This window comes from Vigna unguiculata, chromosome 10, assembly GCF_037176805.1.
Source record: "Vigna unguiculata cultivar grain cowpea cultivar isolate G323 ecotype 2 chromosome 10, ASM3717680v1, whole genome shotgun sequence".
Taxonomy (NCBI): domain Eukaryota; kingdom Viridiplantae; phylum Streptophyta; class Magnoliopsida; order Fabales; family Fabaceae; genus Vigna; species Vigna unguiculata.
In genome coordinates this window covers 49,913,445-49,931,510 of record NC_140801.1, presented here as the reverse complement: position 1 = coordinate 49,931,510, position 18,066 = coordinate 49,913,445, and the positions used below count along the sequence as shown (strand labels likewise).

General features: G+C 33.0%; 1 protein-coding gene across 2 annotated transcripts; it reads right to left on the bottom strand.

The window, feature by feature from the left end:
• Positions 1-11,925: 11,925 nt before the first annotated feature.
• LOC114166225 (transcription factor bHLH67-like) lies at positions 11,926-15,100 on the bottom strand. Of its 2 annotated transcripts, none has more exons than XM_028050921.2 (4): positions 14,927-15,100; positions 13,339-13,941; positions 12,595-13,017; positions 11,926-12,286 (listed from the first exon to the last, which is right to left on the bottom strand). In XM_028050921.2, exons 2-4 carry the CDS (start codon positions 13,828-13,830, stop codon positions 12,203-12,205), a joined length of 999 nt encoding a protein of 332 aa, XP_027906722.1. In that variant the 5' UTR covers positions 13,831-13,941; positions 14,927-15,100; the 3' UTR covers positions 11,926-12,202. The 2 variants fall into 2 exon arrangements, with proteins under 2 accessions (XP_027906722.1, XP_027906721.1); XM_028050920.2 differs by lacking the exon at positions 14,927-15,100 and adding an exon at positions 14,377-14,897.
• Positions 15,101-18,066: the final 2,966 nt, after the last annotated feature.

Below are 18,066 nucleotides of genomic sequence, written 5' to 3'. Positions count from 1 at the left end.
TCCCAATCTCACCCTCCTTTTATTTCCTTTTTCTTTTGATTTCCTAATTAATTGTGGCTAAAATATAATAAAAGTTCAACTCTCACTTTCTTTTTTAGGTGATATATGCCAACATCCATATATCATTACCCAATCTAATTGTATATTATTAATATTATATAACGAATTGACCATAATATGTTATTACAGAACCCTCTTTTAATATCAAAATATTATTTAACAAACAATTTTTTGAAATAAAATAATAATATGCATAATTATTGAGTGGTCGTATAAAATATAAAAGTTGTTAATATATCACAGTGTTATGTTATTTGTTATTATTATTCTCAATTCCATTGAACTCCAAACAAGTTTAAGGGTGTGTTTGGAAACACTTTGAGAAAATTGATTTTATTTAATGTGGGAAAATCAATTTTGATTGATGGAGAAGTTAGAAAAAGTTAATTCTTTTTTATGTGAATTTTTCATCTATAATTAATTTTAGAAATTAATTTTGGATGCTTGTAAACAATTTATTAACTTTAGAAATTGATTTTGGGTGTTTTTAAAGTAAAACCAAACATGCACTAATTAGGTTTGAAATTCTGTGTTATCTACTTAACCCATATAACACATACTCTTGGACAAACTATTCACTAATTTAAAGATTAAACATCATATAAATGTAATCATTATTTTTAAATTACTGCACATTCTTAACTAAGAAAATACCCCTTAAAGAATTTCTATTATAAATTCGTTAGCGAATATTTTAGATATCCATTAATAAGAGTTTTCGCATATTTATTAAATATTGGTTAAAATTGATTGAGATTCATAATATTTTGTTGGAAATTCATGAGTCTTAATACATATAGACCATAATAAAAGAATATATTGAAGAAATAAGTTGTTAGTTGTTCTAACCAAGAAGCATAGAAACCCTAAGATAAAACATTTAAATGTCCTAATGTTTATGATAATATTTAACAACAACTTATGATCATAATTTCAAATAAAAATACAATGTATAACATTTATAAATTTCAAACAAAGTGTAAATAATTTATTTTAATAGTGTTGAATGAAAATTTATAAGTAAATGGAGATATTTTAAAATCAATTGATAAAAAATAACCTATTCAAAATCAATGTATTAATGTTTTAATCACTTTTTTTTAATTTAAATTAGAGTATAACGGGTACGGGGATCCACGGATACGAATACTATGATACCCATATCCGCTCTGTTAACATGCGGATATAAAAAATATCTGTATCCATTACCCGTGGGTATCCATTTTTAATATGTATTTCTTACTCCTTGCGAATTTTATCTACAGATATCCGTGGACGTACAAATTTTTTTGACATCCATATATATATATCTTCATTAAGTGTACATTATTGTTAGATGAATATAATATGGATAAGGTAGAGACGAATTAGAATTATACCTAACACCACATTACTAATATATAAGGAAGAAAAAACACAACCATCCCTTGTTATTACATGGACATTATTTGCTTCTTTGTTTTATTTAGGAGTAAGAATTGAATTTGCTCTTACATAATATACAAACACAAAGCAGTAACAACATACTTCCAAAATATTTTTTTAACACACACTATTATTAACTAAAATTTATCACAAAATAATTATTTTGAAATAACAGGCCACAGAAATTGTTATAGGTAGGTCATCAATATTCCATGATTTGACCTAATAAGTTTAGAAGAAAGATATGTGACAGCTAACACATTTTTTTGTTGAGTAAGCAGATCTGCAGAGACCAAAGCAGTTGCAAGGACGAATGCAACTTCAACATCAACGAAGAGTGGCAGTAAATAATTCAAACGTTTGAAAGCTGAGAATGACATTGCTCTTTTTACTTACATGCATGTAATCTATATATACACACACACAACACAGGACCACTTCTCTCTCTCTCTCATGAGTCCCCATTGTACCACTGTGTTTTTGTCTTCTGCTCTAACTTCATATCCACCATGTGCTTCCATGCAGTGCAATGGCATCTTTTTCTCATATCAGCATGCAAATTAAACAAAAACTTAATCATATACCCAAATGCCATCATCATTTTCTTCCTTCTTCTCCACCGACTCTGCATGAGCTCATCACTCACGCTTCCCTTCCTTACACGTCTCAACACAATACTTTCAGTACATTCCCTAACCCACCATGCTCTTCCATTTTTCATCTTTCTGCTCGACTAAACAATAAGTGTGTTACCAGACATCATATTACGTCTACTAACAGTTACATTGTATCGTTGAAAGTATCGTAGCGATTAAAAATAAAGTTAATTTATAATATATAACTAAGTGTAAATTTTGAGAAGTTAATACTTCTCATCAGTCGTTAAACACCAATAAAAACCATTAATATCTTTGTTAGGATTGAACGTTTACCACTTGACAAAAAATTATCGCTGATAGTCAGGGTGCAACTCTTTTTTACTAAAGAGTGTAACAATCCAAACACCACGATTCGATTGTGACTTGACCCACATGCTCTTTGCCATGGAATAATTGTGCAACTCGCAACAATCTCCCCTTAACAATTGTCCATCAAGAATCTCATTTGGATTGTGACTTGACTCACCTAACGTCTAACACAGGACAATTGTGCAATTCACAACAATGTTTTCACATACTATTATTAAAGGTCAAAGTCAAGATATATGGCTTTGGATACAAGGTAAGTTAATTTTTTTTTTTATTTATTTTTGAAATCATTTCTTCCTGATTAACTTAAGCAAACTCTTCATTGCAGAGCATTTTCCAAAATTTGAAATTCTTGAACTAAAATTTTATCGTGTATTATTAATGAGGGGACCAAATTATCAACATGTTTTTCTTTGTTGGGATTCACGGTTACTTTGTGTAAAATTACGTGATAATTTCTTCTATACTGGACATTCAGCACTTCTACATTTTATATTATAGCTAACATATTGTTACAAGCAAACTGATGAAAATTGACAACTTTATTTTATTATGTTACTTTTTATTGATAAAAAGAATCATTTAAAAATATTAAAAACATAATTAAAGCGTGTGCGGATTTTTATGATACCATTTTTATTTGTTGAATTGAAATTTAATTATTGTTATACTTTTACTACTTTACATAATAATATATTGACTTTAATTTTAATATATTTCTAATATACATATTTATTAGATGATCTTTTATTTCGGGTGGCTTTGTTTAAATATGAGATATTATTTAAGAAAATTAAACTTTAAGATCAAATGAAAAATAGAGTTCGAAAGATGAGAGTGAGATGATCATTTAACACTGTTATTTGAATAAAGGTATAAGGTAAAAGAAAATATATAAAATTATGTAACATATTTTAAGAAATACATTTAAAAATAAAATGTATATATAAAAGAATAATTTGTGCCTAATAATTTTGAAATAAATTTTTAGACTGAGCTTTTGCATGATGAGAGACAAACTAAAGCCTAAATCTACCTTTAATCTGAAGCATGCGTCGCCGCACAAATGATAGTGGACTCAAACCCGTGCCGAAGAAAATATTATTTAGTTTGACGTAATTAGCAACAACTTCACTATTGTAAAATCTTTTCAACTGAGGTAGAACTATACGGTACAAGTCTTTTCCCTAAGGTAAACAAGTTTTAAACAATAAAAGATTAAAAAATTAACTTAACATTATTTTAAAAAAACAATAATTAAAAGAATAATTAAAGCTGAAATAAATTGAAACATCTTTCTTAATAAATTATGCAAATCATTTTTATATTAGTTGATAATATGTTAATTAACAATTTTAAATTTAACATAAATTTACACGACGTGTCTTGTATTCTATATTTTTTCAATTTAATTATATCTTCCTGTCTTTATTCATGTTATATGGTTCAGGACAACATAGCTTAGAACGGAAGAGAAGATAAAAATGAAGTTATAGGTTCATGAAAACCATAAGTCCGATGAGTGTGAGAGAAGATCTGTGCTTCTCTGGCAATGATCTGCATACCTCACGATTCGAATCTCTGACCTCTCTCCCTCTCTCTCTCCCCCACACTCACCCTATCCTCACAAAACCAATGGTCAAAGACACATCACAAACAAACACACAAAACAAAGCAAAAACATAAGTGCCTAATTTTTTTGTTTATATTGGCTTCTGATCACACCTCAGAACCTAATTTCTAACTGCAAATAAGTGCAAAGTGGAAAGAAAGAAAGAAAAATTGTAAGTTTTGACGGTGATGGTGTAAAGTTGATGGAAGAGGGGAAGGTCAGAAAGGTTCTCTTTGGAATTTGAAGCGCCTAAGACAAGTAGCTAGATCTGGCTCTTCTTGTTGCTGCTCGTGCTCTTTGGTACGAACACTGTTTACCTGAATTACCAATTTTGCATATCAATCTTAGCTTTGGAACTTATTAAGATACCTTTGTGTTTGTTTTGTCAGCCTCTTCTCTCTCTCTCATCACTCATCACTATGTATGTATCCTCCTTCCTACCAAAAACAATGGCACGCACTACCAAACCCATCATGCAAGTCAACATTTCAGAGACAGGTTATAGACAAAAACCTTACAATTTTTTCATCTACCCTGCCCATCAGGGCAATCTATTCAATTATTTTAATCCATTACTTTGGTCAATTGCTTTTCGATAAATACTATTTTATACAAATAGTTATGATCAAAACATAGTTTCAATTGAATGGATACTCCACATAACTCATTTCCATTACCAAGATTGTTCTAATCCTAAACCTTTTAATCTTTTGATCCTTTGAACCTTATCGACTGCCTAACATTAAAGATTTTTTTTATGAATTTTGATGATAATAAATATTTTAAATGTTTTATCCATTTAAATGTGATTAAATAATTTGAACATTTGCATGTGTGTTTTTTTGACGGTGATCCAATACCTATGCACACTCCCGTGTTAGACAATCTAATGTACCGCATAAGTTCTTAATTTAAACTTAAGTTATGAACAAACCGCATAAATCAAATACTTTCTAGATAAATATTAAATGTTAAAAAATACACTTATGAGACAATTTAAGAGAGTAATTAATTTATTTTGAGAATTTGAAATTCTTTGAAGGAAAATGATATGTTTATATGAAAAAATTAAAAGAAAATTGAAATTGATGGAATTTAAGAAGGTATTTCAAATAACTAAAATAGTAGAATTTGAAATTCACTAACAAAAAGAAGGAAATTGAAATTTTCCAAATTGTGGAATTGCTCATTGGTTATGAAGAAAAAATTTCAAAGGTCCAAAAAGTCGAGTTGGGTAGGACAAAAGATCGAGACGAGTCAATTCAGGTTGAAGGTCGAGTCTAGTCGAATCAAACCGAAGATCAAGCTAGGTTGATCCTTGTAAAAGGTCGAGCCAGGCGGGACCTCCCTAGGTTGAAGGTCGATCCGGGCCAAACCAAAGGTCGAGTTGTGCTAGGTCGGGCCGAAGGTCGAGTAGGGCTGACTTAGGATGAACGTAGAGTCAAACCTACCCAAGATGAAGGTCGAGCTGGACTAGCCTAGGACAAAGGTCGAACCAAGTCGAGTCGGGCCGAAGGTCGACTTGGCCCAACCCGTGCCAGTATGAATGTCAAGCTGGGTTAGTCAAGCCGAACTAGACATGTTCAAAGGTCGAGTCGGGCCAGACTAAGAAGAAGGTCAAGACGAGTCATATCAGGGTGAATGTCAAGTCGATTCGAACTAGACCAAAGGTCGAGCCGATTTTGTCCAGGTCTCAAGTCCAGCTAAGTTGGCCCTAGTTGAAAGTTGAGACAAGATAGCTTTGAGCCGAGTCGGCGCGGATCGAAGGTCGAGTTGGGTCAGTCTGACTGAAAGTCGAGTCAGATTGACATAGGCCAAAGTTTAAGTCAAACCAACCCAGGTTGAAGGCCAAGTTGGATCGACCTGTACTGAAGATGAACCCGACTCAACCTAGGTCAAAAATTTATCATACCTGGCCCGAGTCGAAGGTCGACCCAGCCCAACTGTTAGGACTTTGGCAAGTGTACCAAGTCGCGCAAGTAGTAACCAGTAAGACCGGGATATCGTTTCCCAAGAGACTCGTGTATACTAAATATTTACGAAATTAGTGACTAATTTAAACTAACGAATAAATCCATATTTTGAGTTTTAATGTATGAAATTAAACTTTGCATAAATAATTAAAATTGAACTTTGGAAGTTAAAGGCACTTAGTGAATGGAAAAGATTAGAAATGATATGACTTGATATTGCCGGGGTTAGAATTCACCAACTATGCTCTCATGCAACTACAATTTAACATCCTCTTCATTAATATGCTAATGTCAACCCACAATATTACTCAAACCCTAATTCCTTAATAGATTGAGCCTAAATTTCCTTATTAAAAGTCAATTCCTTGAACTCTTAATAAGCAAATTTGCTTTATGCACAAAGGCTTAAGACAACCAATGGGTCAAGCCCCATTCCTAGGTACAAGCTCCATTGAGTTCTCTTATTCCAAATCTAGGTTTCAAAAGATATTTTCACACCCCATGAACCAAAAATCATGCAAGAGATGGCTAAATCAATGCAAGCTTTACGTGAAGAAATAAGAAGACTAGCAATTAATGAAAGAGTCATATATATAATCAAAACATTTGCATTTACACAAGAGTTTCGTGGCTACATCTAACCCCAACAAAAATGGGTTTAGCTCTCCATTGCCATGGAGAGCTCAAGCTTAAAAATGGAAGAGATGGAAGAGAAAGAGATACAAAGAGGAAGATGGAGCTGTTCCCACAAGCCCTAGCACTCCTCCAAGCTCTCCAAATGTGTTCTTCGTGCCTCCAAATTGCCAAAGATCCTTTTCCCCTCGCGAAAACAAAAGAAAAGGAGCCAACTTGCCACATCAGCGAACACTGGCGCTTGGCGGAAGGGTCTCACCGCCAGGCGGTATCGAGCAAACAGGGGGCAAAACTGGCAGCTACCGCCCGGCGGTGTCCAGTTACCGCCAGGCGGTTCGTAACAGGGGCGCCTGGCTGGCGCTTGGTTGGCGCTTGACTGGCGGTTTGTTCCGCCTGGCGCTTGCTTCGTGTCGCCAGGCGCTTGCTTCGTGTCGCCAGGCGCTTCCTGTTGACATTTTTCTTCTTCTCCTTGCTATTCCGGGTCACTCATTAATCTGGATTTTTGGACAAAGCTTCCCATCTACAAAAAGGACACAAAAAATGGGGATTAGTGGTATATTTTGATAAATGTAACCCAAAATGTATTTATTTACAAAAGTAAGGTAAAATTGAGGATTAAGTAGGTTAAATGCTTTGGAAGAGATGATTTTGCTAATAAAATATAGCTTGGATAATGGTAAAAATTAACATTATCACCAACCTATACCAAAAATCGACCCAGTTTATATTTTGTACCAAAGATTAAGATAAGCTTGACCCTAAACTTTATTCAAACGTAATAAAGAAAAAAAAAACCAAGATAGTAATTAGATATGTAGACTTTATTCAAACTCCTTCGATAACCAATTGTTCCAACAAAGATTATTTCTAACCTAGTGCGCTTGGATCTTCTTAAAAAAAATATATATATACTTGTAATCTAAATTGGTTGAATAAGAAAATTGCTAAATTAGAAAAGAAAGAAAAAGTACCAAAGTTCAAATTTAACTTGTTTCTCTGAACTTAAACTTTCGTCAAGCTTAGCAAAAATAGAAGTGATTCGTGGTGGAGTAAGATTAAACCAAACATCAACTTATACTGTGCTGAGCATGTATAAGTTGTCAGTGGTCAAAATTAGTTTGAATTTGGTGCTTTAAGGATGAGAATAGAAATTGTCCATGGTCGTTTTTACAAAAATAATGATAAAAAAGCAACGTATTATTTTATTTGTCTAAAAGAAAAATGGAGTTTGATTTTACGCATCGTCCCATCTCCATCACCAACCTGTGAGGAAAGTAGTCTTATACATGCATTATGCATATATATAGTCACGTAACCGGTGAGGGGTTAAGTAGCAAAATAATGAGAAGAAGAAGAATAGTGTTGTGTACGAAGGTCAATAATGTGCAGATTCTGATTCTGATAAAATGGTCGCAGTGCGGTCCCAAGAGAGGATAACCCATGGCCATGCCTTCTGATTTTGGTCCAAACCATTAGCCATAGTTATAGGTGTTGGAGTTATCATAGCTAAACCAACACCTACCATGGGTTTTAGCTAGTTTATGTAAACCCCATAATTAAGTAAAATCCAAATTTATCTCTACCAAATAATGCTAAAAAAGTACTTCGTTGAAGGGCTAATGCTACTCCTGTGTGTCTTTTCTTATCCTAGATAGATAGAGATATAAATAATGTATCTAGTAAAATGTTTCTATATCAAAATGGTGAGAAGTTAATTAGGTTTGAGAAATCCTAGTTCTTAGCTTTTTGTTTGATAGTTGTAGAAATTGGCATTGATAAAGTTTTTTTTTTTTTTGTTTCTAATTGATTTATTTTTTGTTAAAATAATTTTAGAAAGAAAAGCCAGGAGAGAATGCATTTCTCCATTGGATATAGCATGTTTGAAAACAAATTATTTTTTAAAAAAATAAAAACTTTTAGAAGATTCAAAAATTATAAATTTTTATTTAGTAAAAGCTGGCTGTTTATTTTTAATAGCGTGCTAAAATATGTCAAAGTTATGGAAATAATATATCTAATCCTATAAGTTGAATATATACTTTCACTTTCTCATTGATAGAGTTATTTAATAAAAAGATACGTTATGAAAAAAATGTGCTCTACTACTCTACTTCTTCGATATCCTATACATTAATCATACTAATGATAGAATGAAAATACGAGACTAATTAGCGTGAAGTTCGAAGGATGTCTCTTCTTTTCCAATAAAAGTTGCTTAGTCCAAGAACTTCTGACCATTTTTCCTTCTTCTGGGTTCATTAATGTCAAAGTGTGCGTTGCCCGAGGACACTGTGGCTCCATGCAAAGCAAGATTCCTATAATTGATAAATTATACTTTGCAATAAAACTTTGTTTCCTATAATTGATAAATTATTTCTTTGCAATAAAACTTTGTATGAACGAGCTTTTCAGAAAATTTGACATGTTTTTATGTGTAATAATGTCAATAGAATTCATCATCTCACTCAGTGGTTGATAATATGGTTGAAGGGGGGCATTTAATTGGGGAAGCTACTTCATCCACAACAATTTCTTTTTACAAAACTCATCTAGTTTATTTTTAGTATTTTATATTAAAACATTAAATAAAAACAAAAGTTTTTTATTTTTTACAGAAACAATTGTATAATTTCCATGGCATTATTAGGAAGTTTTAATGCAAGTTAGAATAGAATAGGGGACTAGGATCGGAAGTGTATATAGCCACCCTTGTTAGGGATTGTCTTTTAATAAAAGCAAATTCTAATGTTTAGATTTAAAGTTAACATATGCCTATGATGTTCAAGGATGACAATAAATTTAGGTACATCATTCTTTGGTTAAAGAATTCCATCTACTATCATTTTACAATCTATATCACATTCTACATTCCTATTCCTATAGTTCACAAAAAGGTAAAACATATCCGATGCCTTACAAACATAAAAAAGGAATAACATTTAAGGTAAGTAAGATGATTAATAGAAAAATGTGATAAGAAGGTTCAAAAATTTGCATTTTCAATCTTAACTTTCTCCTCCATGTCAATATCAGAGAAAAATGATTGGAAAGTTAAAGTTGTGCAATTGTGTACATGAAACCCGTGATCATTGCCATGTTTGCTTAAACGTTTGGGGAGCTCTCATCTATCTATAATAAATTCCTTGAATTGGCAATTAACTGTAACAAAATATCTGTCTGGCAATTCTCAAACTGAACCAGCCAAGAAAATTGATGTTAACGCATGTCTCTCAAAATTAAGATCTCTCCACCATTAAAATCTATGTATCAAAATCAGAGAAATTTAAAATAAAAAATAGTCTAAATTTTGATACACTTAAATTTTGACAAGGTTTTCAAACTATATTATAACGTCAATGTAAAAAACTTAATTACTGATTAAATATTTGACAATTAACTTAAACAAGACATTCTGAAACTGGACCAGCCAAGAAATTTGTGCTTGTATGGGCGTGGCTTGACTTGGTGAACTCTGATATCTAAAATAAGGTAATGGATGATTGTGAAGAATAGTACTGTAGTAGAAGAAGCAAAGGTGGTAATGATGAGTGATGAATGAAGAGAAAAGAGGAAGAAAAAGTAAGTGGCCTGGGAAGGGATGATGATGGGGTTGTGAAAATTAATTGGGAGACACAAAGGAAAAGAAAAGAAGAGAAAAAGGTAACAAGAGAAAGGCATGAATGAACAATGGGAAAAGAGGTACACCAGTAGGCACCAGCAACTCGAGGACCAAAAATGAATAGGACTGAAGCTGGGGTTGGGCCTGAAAAGGAGAAGGTGGTTTTGTCCTTCTGACACACTTGCACATGGGGATGGCTGCTACTTTTGTTCCTCTCTAACCCATTCTCTCTCATTCACAATCACAATGAAAGACAAATCTTTCATTTTATTCTCTAATTTTATATCTCAGACACACCAATGTGGATTTAGTTCCTACAAATAACAAAAGTTGATTACTTTAAACAAGACAACACCACCCTTTACTTCATTACAATACTTACACAGGTATTTTTTGAGCTTCAACGAAAGTTATCTAATCCAAGTTTAAAAAAGAATGAAACTTGCTTTCTGGTAGAGACAAATATATTATATTATAATGATAAATTGATGAGTGAGTGAGTGAGAGAGAAGACAGGGTGTGCTGTGGTGTGGGGCTGTGAGATAGGGACTGCCCCTTCATCATTATGTTGACTTCACCCTACCCTTCACACACCTTCTCGTCAAACACCTTTCACCATAGCCAATTTTCCACCACGTCACTCTCCTCTTTTTCCTTTTTTTTTTTCTCCTTCCCCTTGCCTCCAATGATGCTAATCACCAAAAATGCACGAACCATTTCACACCAAAACACCCCATTTTCAAACCTGAAACTGCTCTCAACAAGGCTTCGTGCTATCCTCTGTCTCACCCGATATGGCTCCCTTCCCCTACTTCATTCTCAACCTCACTCTTCTCTCACTTCCAAATCATCAAAATACTAATCTTTTTTCTCTTCTCTTGTCTCTAACAATTGCATTGCTGTGTTTCTGTTAAACGGATAGTGCTGTTTTGTTTATTGTGTTAACCATCATTGATTAGAACTAAGGTCTGTGACTTGGATGGAGGGGTTGTTCACAAATACGACAATAAGTTTGAATTTAGGAAATTATCGATTCTGAGAATACCATTGTACATATATATATAACCTTTATTTTAAGATTATAGACACATGTCCTTGTCATCTATGTCTTAATCATAGGTAACATAAATACCATATTATTTCAATATAACTCCCAAGTGTACATTCTGTCTTTTCAAGGAGAATATCGTGATGGCCTTCAATTATAACTTCTCCATCTCATATCAGAACAAAGTTGATTTTTTTTTTTTCTTTCACTTTTCTGTGTAGACAGTCATTTATACAAGATTGTTTATTTATATGACAAAACTAAACAAACTTATAAAAAGTTCACTTTTTTTATCTTTTTGGTTGCAGTATGGTGCATGATTTATTTGGTTAGATAATGGCAAAATGGATGATGCTGGCATGAACTGGAGGAGGCCGAAAAGAAGCCATCATATATATTATGAAACATCTTTTATAGTATACGGCTATCACGCAAAGTCAATATAAAAAGAGAAGCATCATTCCCTCCTAGTAATTCGTAATGATGAGAACTCCAAAATTTTCAAAAGTGGGTCCTTCCTTCTTCTCATGGACCCTACCACATTCCAATGCACCAAAGAAACATGTTAACAAGAATTCACCACAACATTATACAACAAAAACTAACATTTTTCATTAAATCAAACACAAGAGAAACCATTGGAGCAGCGAACAATAATATACATCACATGCCTTAGCCACGCTTCAGTACCATCATCATCATCATCTATTATCTCTCTCAGCTACCACCTAACATTATACACCTCATACTGATATGAAGACAAGAAATGAATGCCCTGTGTTCCCCGTTTCCCCATCTTCCTTGCAATGATTCGTCCTTTATTCCTCTGCTGCCACTCCCTAAGACTGAGAGCTAGTGTGCTCTCTAGCTACCATTAATGAAGTTGAATATATGATGAACTGCTTCTGCAATGTCACTTGCTGAACGTAGGTTACAGCCTTCTTCAATCTGCATTATTACCACACCACGCCAAAGTCCATTATTTGTCACCCAAATTAAAGAAAGGAAAAAGTTTCAGTGTAGTACAGTCGGAAGAATATACTAATGTTAAATGAATAGTGGTTTACCAAAGGTCCGAAAAGAAATTCTCCCTGTAATTATAATTATAATTTGTAGACAATGTTGGAAATAGGGAACGCAGGTTTGGCTTAGATTGCAAGTCAGAAAATAATAGTACACTGACTTGATTCCTCTCTCTTCGTAGAGTTGACCATATTTAAAAATAAAAGAATTGAGGTGAAAAGACATAGTAATACCTTGAGATTGAGGGAGTAAAGGACAGAAGTCTCTGAGGAGGTGATGTTGAGGTGCAGAATAGTTAGCCTTAGGTCCTCCAAAGCAACAATGACCTTTATCAATTGCCCTGGTTTCCTTTGGCACTCAATTTTCAGGTTCACATGGGTTTGAATCAAGGTCACTTTTATGTCTGCTGTCTCTGACTTGTTTTCTGCCTTCATCTCATCCCCACAGTTCACTTCCTCACTGCTTGATGACCTCATTCCATAGCCATGTGGTGATGAAGATGATGGTGTTGGAGGGGGCTTACACAACACACTGGAAGAAGAACCACCTCCCTCTTCATTCTTTCTCATCCTTTTTTGTGCCTCAAGGGACTGAAGCAACTGCTCCAACTCCTTCACAAAATCTATTGCACCCCCAATTATTGAGGCTTGGTCACCCTACCCCATGAATGATGATCCAATACATCAGTATCAATAAAAAGGGTAAAAAACAAAGACAATATTTTTCAGCATCCCACACTGAAAAAGGTCGGATTTTTAGCACGGACAAAGCTAGAAAAGAGACTTGGAAAGGGAAAAAACTTTCCCAGTCTGAATTTCAATTTTACTTCAGAGATTTATGTTGTAAATCTTAAATATAAATTTTTATTATCTAAATTATCAGAATAAAATTCCAAATTATCCTGAGTAAACAAACAAAAAATTACTTTGAAAAAACGGGGTTGACAATTGGAGTCCGTATACAAAAAAGTTGCATACCCTTTGAATATAGGAAGGAGGCATGAGGGACCTTAGAACACTGAGATGATCATTCATTTGGCGCCGCCGGTTGCGTTCAACAGCAATGTGGGTCATGCGTTGGTTCTCCACATCTTCCTTGTTCTTGCTTGGCCTTGTCCTCTTTCTCTTTCGCCTTTCCCTTGTGGCTGCTGGCTGAGATTTGGGGCATGATTGTGATACTTTCTGTGGTTCCTGGTTGCACTCATAGCTCACTTTCTCAACACACGAAAGTGGGTGTTGGAGCTCATTGCTTTCTGACTTCACTGGTGACTGCATCTCCAACATGTCATGCGTCACGCAACTCTCTAGCTCCAATGCTGCTTGAACTTGAGCTTCCATTCTTGGAACATAGGTCATTTCCTCCCACGGTTTCTTAATGTGCTGCAGTCTCAGAAGTGTTTGAAAGTTTGGCTCTTTGAAAGGGAAAAACTGTGGGGATTCCACACTCTGAAGCATCTGAAGGAAAGGCATCTTGTCCTCTAAACTTGATATCAGAAACCGTTCTTCCTCCTCTAGTCTGAGGGTTTCTTCGTCAACCAGAACTTGGTCCAAACAATTCACTCCCAAGGGGTCTCCAAAGAACTGCAAGAGAAAGAATTTAGCAGATGGAGTGAGAAATAATGGCAGGAGAATGAAGTATTGGTTTCAGTTCACTCTCACACCCAAGTGAATTAAAAAGAAAGAAGGAAGGAATATACGGTCCCATTAATGGAGAAGAGGGTAAGTGTATACAGAAAAGCGAGTAATAAAAGAGGAACTAAAGAGGAATGTCAAAGAAGGGAGCAGATACATGTATTTTCAGGAAAATAGTAACGCAATGGTGCATTTAATGCTAGAGTTTTGAGGAGTAAATGCAGTACTTTTCTTGTATCCAGAAATGGGGTTGGATGAAAAGGAAAAGGAAGAAGAAAGGAAAGGTGTGGATGGGAGAGTAAGGAAAGTAAGTAGAAAATTAGAAAGTAGTAGTATTAATTAGTAGTATAATATAGTAGTAGCAGTAGAGTAAGTAACACATACACAGGAATTGAGGGGTCCTTGGAGCCTCTCCATCAAAGCTGAGCAGTGATGAAAGTATAAGGCCTTAAATGCTGCTGCTACCTTAGGCCTCTATGAGGGTGACCAACATTCCGTATGGTAGTGATACTAACAAAAGAATGGTAATAAATGTAATCCCTAAGCAGAAGCAGAGCGAGACCCCATATGAGTAACTAACACCCCCGCAATATATTCCTTTGTGTTTCTGGTGGCTTTGGTATAGCCTCTTATATATATATATAGAGAGAGAGAGAATAATTATATATAAATAATAACAATAAATGTTGTGCTTGGAACAAGTTTCAGGTCACAGAACAGTAGCAGAAGTAGAAAGTAGGGGATGATATGGGAAGAGGGTTAGAGAGGGATATGGTAAGAAATGAAAGGTGGAAACTTCTCAACTGGGGTTAGAAGAGATATGCTTTGCAATGAGATGATGATGCATTTGAAACAGTGTTGTGAAGAGTTGGTAAGTGAGTGTGTGTGAGAGAAAGAGAGAAAGAGAGAAAGAGAGAGAGAGTGAAGAAGTTACTTGTCTGGTTTACAAGGTCCCAAGCATTATTGGCGGTGGCAGTTTTGTCCAGCAGCGGGGACAGACAGTTGTGGGACTCTCTCCCACCTTTCTATGTCTTTCTTCTCTCTCTTTCTCGCTCATGACATGAGAGAGAGAAAGTACGGGAAAGCCAGTGAGGATTTTAATAATTTAGAAAATGGAAAAGGAAGCAGCTCTGGAAAGGCCTTCTATGGATTGTGTGGTCTGCATGATGATCATGATGGATCATGTCCAATTTCCTATTCAGGCTAATATTAGTTACACATAAGAACAAAATCACATACCATACATCATATTTTTATTATTTTCTCAATCACTCCAATTTCAATCCATGTTTCACAATTCAAACATACTCTTAATAGCTAAAAAAGAAAGTGAGAGTCACATTCCAATGTTATAGGGTATGATACTGGTAATATGTTTACAGCATAGGATTTTAAGGTTCTCAGAAAGAGTATTACACAAGCATGAAAGAAATACAAAATTATGATACATTATATCTAAAAGTTGGAATGAACATTAGTGTTTGGTTTCTACTTAGTAAAGGAAACTTATGATATCTATTACCATCTCTCATTCAAGTCAAGAGATGTCAAGAAAGACATTCTAGTATTGGACAATTGATTGTTTTGATCTTGCTTTGATTGAACTCATACATATGAAAATAGTTTCATATTATGGCACAACATTTATTTCTAAAGTTAATATCTGCAAAGCATTGTATTCTTTTGCTCTAACCAAAGAGTTGTTGTTATACAAGTTTGAACACATAAATATTGTTGAGGCCTTTAGATAATATAGTTTGGAGGACATGATAAAAAATAATGTAAAGAATAAGTAAAAGAAATCTAAAAAATTAATGAGATGCAATACATTATTTGTTTAGTGATATAAATGAATTTTCATAGAGTTATATTATTAATGGGATTCATAGCTTATCTTTCTCTATGTTTATGATCGTTTAGTAAGAATGTCATTGAACATTGAATGTTTTAGGCATATGCCATTGTCATAGCTTGAAGTTGATCACCATGCACAAATCACTTTAGGTGGTCAAACTATAGTTTAATGAAGTATGATTGAAAAAATTATGAATGTGATTAATGTTAATGATGTCTAATAATATGATAAAGTTAACCAAAATCATCAACAACATGAAAGCCCTATAAGTAGAGATGAGGGTGTTAGGATTAGGTGACCACAAGCTCAACCCTACTAATGTTGATTTGCCTCATAAAATAAGCGCTAAAAGTTTAACAAAATTCATCAAATATTTGATTAAATTGAATAGTAATTTGATAAATTTCAAAACTTTTTTTTTAAATAAATATAAATATGAATATTTTTTTCAAATCTTTGTGTTAATTTGATTATTATAATTTAATTTATATTTATATATTATTTTTCTTTTCTTTTTCTTGGATAATTGTAGTGTACTTCTCTTCTTTATATAAAATTCTTACTAATTTTATTTATCAATTATAATTTACCTCAATTATTTTCTATATATATGGAAATGACGTTTCTACTACTCGTATATGACTTTTTAAGTTAATTATTTAAAGTAGTATAATTATAGCAAATTATCCAACATAAAATTAACCAACTTAGAATTTTATGCTTTGTGTAACACCTTATTTTAATTTGTTGTTCCGAAATATTAATTTCCTTTAAGTCAACTTTATAAGAATTTTTTTTATTTCAACTTAAAAATCATTTCAACTTAAATTGATGTTTAAATTTTTTTACATAATGTTGTTTAAAAATTAAAAATACTCACAAATATGAAATAACAAACTATTATTTTATTAAAAACCTAGAACAAATATTTCTAGTCAAAACAAGTTACAAGTTTTCAAACCTATAACTTTTTTTTTTTAATATTTAGCTAAATATGATTTTCAATATAAGTACCTTTTCATTACTTAATAAATCTTACAATTAATACATATTTTATTTGATTATATTTTATCGTTCATAATTTTTATTTATTTTTACTTTCCATTATTTCTTTCTTAATCTAAATAATTTCATTTATTTATTATTTTTTTCTTTTGACCTAACTCACTTTTAACTTTCTAATCCAAACATTGGCTTTGAGACCAGAAGACATGGTTGGATTGAAGTTGTTGAAGTGAATTTACGTACGCATGGATAGCAAAGGGAGCAAGTACAAGGTAAATTCTCTTTCCTGTTCATGTTTTTTTTCTACGTAACACTGTCTATATATTCTATATTCATTCTTCCTGCAAATTAAATTACAATAATCCAACCAGATTCATGGTAACCTTCTGCTTAAATTTAAACTACGTGCTCATAATTAGCTAAGTAATTTTTAAAACATTTTTGAATAATATTCATTCACCATTACAGAACAGCAACATAATCATGTATTTTTTTTTTTTTTAAGAATGCTTAATTTCAAGATGTTTCTTGCAAGCCAATAATGAGAAATTAAAATTTTATATTTCAGGAAATCATCTTGTTTACAAATATATCTAAATTGTTATTATTATTAATCCAAACAAATTCTGATAGAAGTTGACTCTCATTTACATGTAAGGGCCCACATCTGTGTATTTTGATTCAAATAAATTTTGGACTGGGGCCCAAACAGCAGCCAGCTTTTGGATATAGCATTCATTATGTCTGTACATGGTTTTGTTTTAATAGAATCCCATTTTTCAAGAATGTGTTTGATTTTTCGTTATCATAAGATTTGAAGCATCAAAAATAGAAAAACACTACTTATTTATGTCTCAACAAATGAACATTATCCAGTAGTTTACAGTTTAAAATTTCAACTCTTCTGCTTTTATCTGATATTCACAATTGAACATTAATTGTTTTGGCTATAGTTAAGTTAATCACTAATACAAACAACATTTCATAGGAAACTTTGTTAAGGTGGACCAAATGGTTGTGGATCGTTGTCTGTGTTAAGAAAATACCTATTTGTAAGTGTTTAACAAATGAGTCAGGATACTATATGAACATGAAATGAAGCTTAAAACAATCAAAGATAATAGAACAAAATAGAATGCTTGATTTTGTTTTGTGTGCCGAAACCAATTAGTGGATAATAATTGGTATAGGAGAGACATGTAGGACTACCTTAT

Coding starts and splice junctions, on each gene's coding strand:
- LOC114166225 (XM_028050920.2), bottom strand. CDS start 14,409: ATGGAGAGGCTCCAAGGACCCCTCAATTCCTGT. Junction 13,942..14,376: donor AAGGACCCCTCAATTCCTGT/GTATGTGTTACT, acceptor TTTCTCTTGCAG/TTCTTTGGAGACCCCTTGGG. Junction 12,287..12,594: donor TTTACTCCCTCAATCTCAAG/GTATTACTATGT, acceptor GTAATAATGCAG/ATTGAAGAAGGCTGTAACCT.